This window comes from Zerene cesonia, chromosome 11 (assembly GCF_012273895.1).
Source record: "Zerene cesonia ecotype Mississippi chromosome 11, Zerene_cesonia_1.1, whole genome shotgun sequence".
In the NCBI taxonomy this organism is placed as follows: domain Eukaryota; kingdom Metazoa; phylum Arthropoda; class Insecta; order Lepidoptera; family Pieridae; genus Zerene; species Zerene cesonia.
Window position 1 is genome coordinate 3,924,484 of NC_052112.1, and position 2,017 is coordinate 3,926,500.

The following is a 2,017-nucleotide window of genomic DNA, read 5'->3' on the forward strand; positions in this document are numbered from 1 at the left end:
CACATTTCTATAAAGGTCATTGACGTTTCTATTACTTACCGTCTCACGAATTATTATTGTATATCTATTTTGTTATAAATAGTACCAATACCACATTGCTGCCGTGCTACATTATATTATGTTACTTTACATACACTGAGTTGGTACACACAAGGATGAAAAAGTAAACTGTGACTGTCTATAGATTTTGTATGTGGGAGTCGAGCACGCTACAGCACGAATTGGGCAAGCTCGCATCGGGGAAGTACCACACCCCTATAAAGGACTAGTGTATTTCGTTTGGGTGAGTGGGGGAGCCGGTAGCCTATATCCTTTTCTATACGCTTCCCTGTCCTTTCCTTTATACCTCTCATCAATTATTTCTTTATGCTTTTCCAATTTCAAGCCGGCAATCCATTAGTAGATGCGTAAGGTCTGCAATCGATCTTACGCCTTTCCATATGGTCTTGGGCGGTGGTAGTGTTTATCATCAGACGACACATCGGCTCCATTGCCGACGATTACATTAAAAAATAGACATTTTATTTTTATAACAGTAAATACATTGCATATTTCAACTTTCAAGTAGGTATATATTCGAGCGAATAGTAAGGCGAATGACTACCCGAAGAATTAACTCTGCGAATAACCCACATATCAACAACTAGTTATCTATAGATTATACACTTATATACTTAGTTATCCGTGAATAACCAATACGAAAAATCGTTGTTAGCGCGAATGTACGGATCTCGAGGCGAATAGCGAATGCACTGACGTGTTCGTCATTCGCATTTCGCACGAATGTGTAAAGGCACCATGAAATAGTCATTATTGATATCTCATTTATTTGAAGCATTTGTTATATAGATAACTGATAATACATCATAAGTCTGTGTTAATAGGATTCAAGTCGTTCGTCAATGCGGTTGCGCAGTGTTTTGTGTAATTACTCTTATTTTTAATTAAATTATTTAATAGTAACCAATTTTATTTATACTAAACTTGTAACTCGCACAATATAATTCTTGACATTCTCTGATATCTCTCAAAAAATTTAAATTATTATCTAAATAGTTTGAATAGTAAGGGTCTAGCGCTTTTTAATAAGAAATAAGAATTATTGTAATGAATGATATCATCAGTATTCAGTGCGTCATTCGTTTTCGTTTTGCTTTGGTCTCCGATTGTTGCTTGGTTTAAATAAAAATATAGCGTCGCCGGTAATCGATATTTAAGTGCATGGTTATTGTCGAGGTAGGCGGACGTTTCTTCTGTAGAATTTATATGATAGTTAACACGTTTTATTTTAATATAATATTATATTTACATTGTTTTTGTTGTAATTGAGTGATGTTTGTTGCATTTCAGTTTTAACTATATTTTTAAAGCCAGTGATATCATCAATAATGGATTCCAAAGCATTGTCCTCATCTATCGCCCAATTTTCTGCTAAGTTTTGCAATGTAAGTATGACCGAAATATACAAAAAAATATAAATTGAAAATCTTAGAACAAGTAAAGTAATATAGTAAAGTTGAGAACATTTTGGAATGTAACAGATACGTTTTCTTTATAGGAGTTGGAGAAGGGAAGTAGTGTAGTGGCTAGTCCACTATCTGCTGAATTTGTACTGGCACTGCTTGCATTAGGAGCTAATGATCCTTCCCATGAAGAATTACTTCAATCACTTGGACTTCCTAGCGATGATGCTGTAAGTATTAAAACTTATTCTTTTTTGTAGAAGAGAACATCTTTATTATTAAGTTTCATGAATGTGAATAATACTAAGAAATGTGATAATTGTTGTCTTATCTGCAGGTGTGAAGTTACTTATTAATTTAAAGTAAAACCAAAGTTAAACTGTGAATTTTATGAAATATTGATATTCTATTCTTGAAGAATAATTTTTATAAATTCAAAACTATGACTATGCTTGCATTAAGACTACTACATACTATTAGTCTAAGATCCGGCCGCGTGATTTATACGTTCATATGTTTGATTAATAATATATAATTTTTATCAATATTTATAA

General features: G+C 32.8%; 1 protein-coding gene and 1 long non-coding RNA gene across 3 annotated transcripts in view; one reads left to right on the plus strand and one right to left on the minus strand.

Annotated features, from left to right (window-relative positions):
• The window catches only part of LOC119830527 (serine protease inhibitor 3/4-like), a 6,465-nt gene extending 5,830 nt beyond the window's left edge, over positions 1–635 (minus strand). The window contains exon 1 of the mRNA XM_038353585.1: positions 630–635. Within this exon, the coding sequence (XP_038209513.1) occupies positions 630–635 (6 nt within the window). The remainder of the gene's footprint in view (positions 1–629) is intronic.
• Positions 636–717: 82 nt separating this feature from the next.
• Positions 718–1,696, plus strand: LOC119830573. Of its 2 annotated transcripts, none has more exons than XR_005287852.1 (3): positions 718–924; positions 1,351–1,445; positions 1,559–1,696. It is a non-coding gene; the product is annotated as an uncharacterized LOC119830573 (long non-coding RNA). The 2 variants fall into 2 exon arrangements; XR_005287851.1 differs by lacking the exon at positions 718–924 and adding an exon at positions 1,045–1,236.
• Positions 1,697–2,017: the final 321 nt, after the last annotated feature.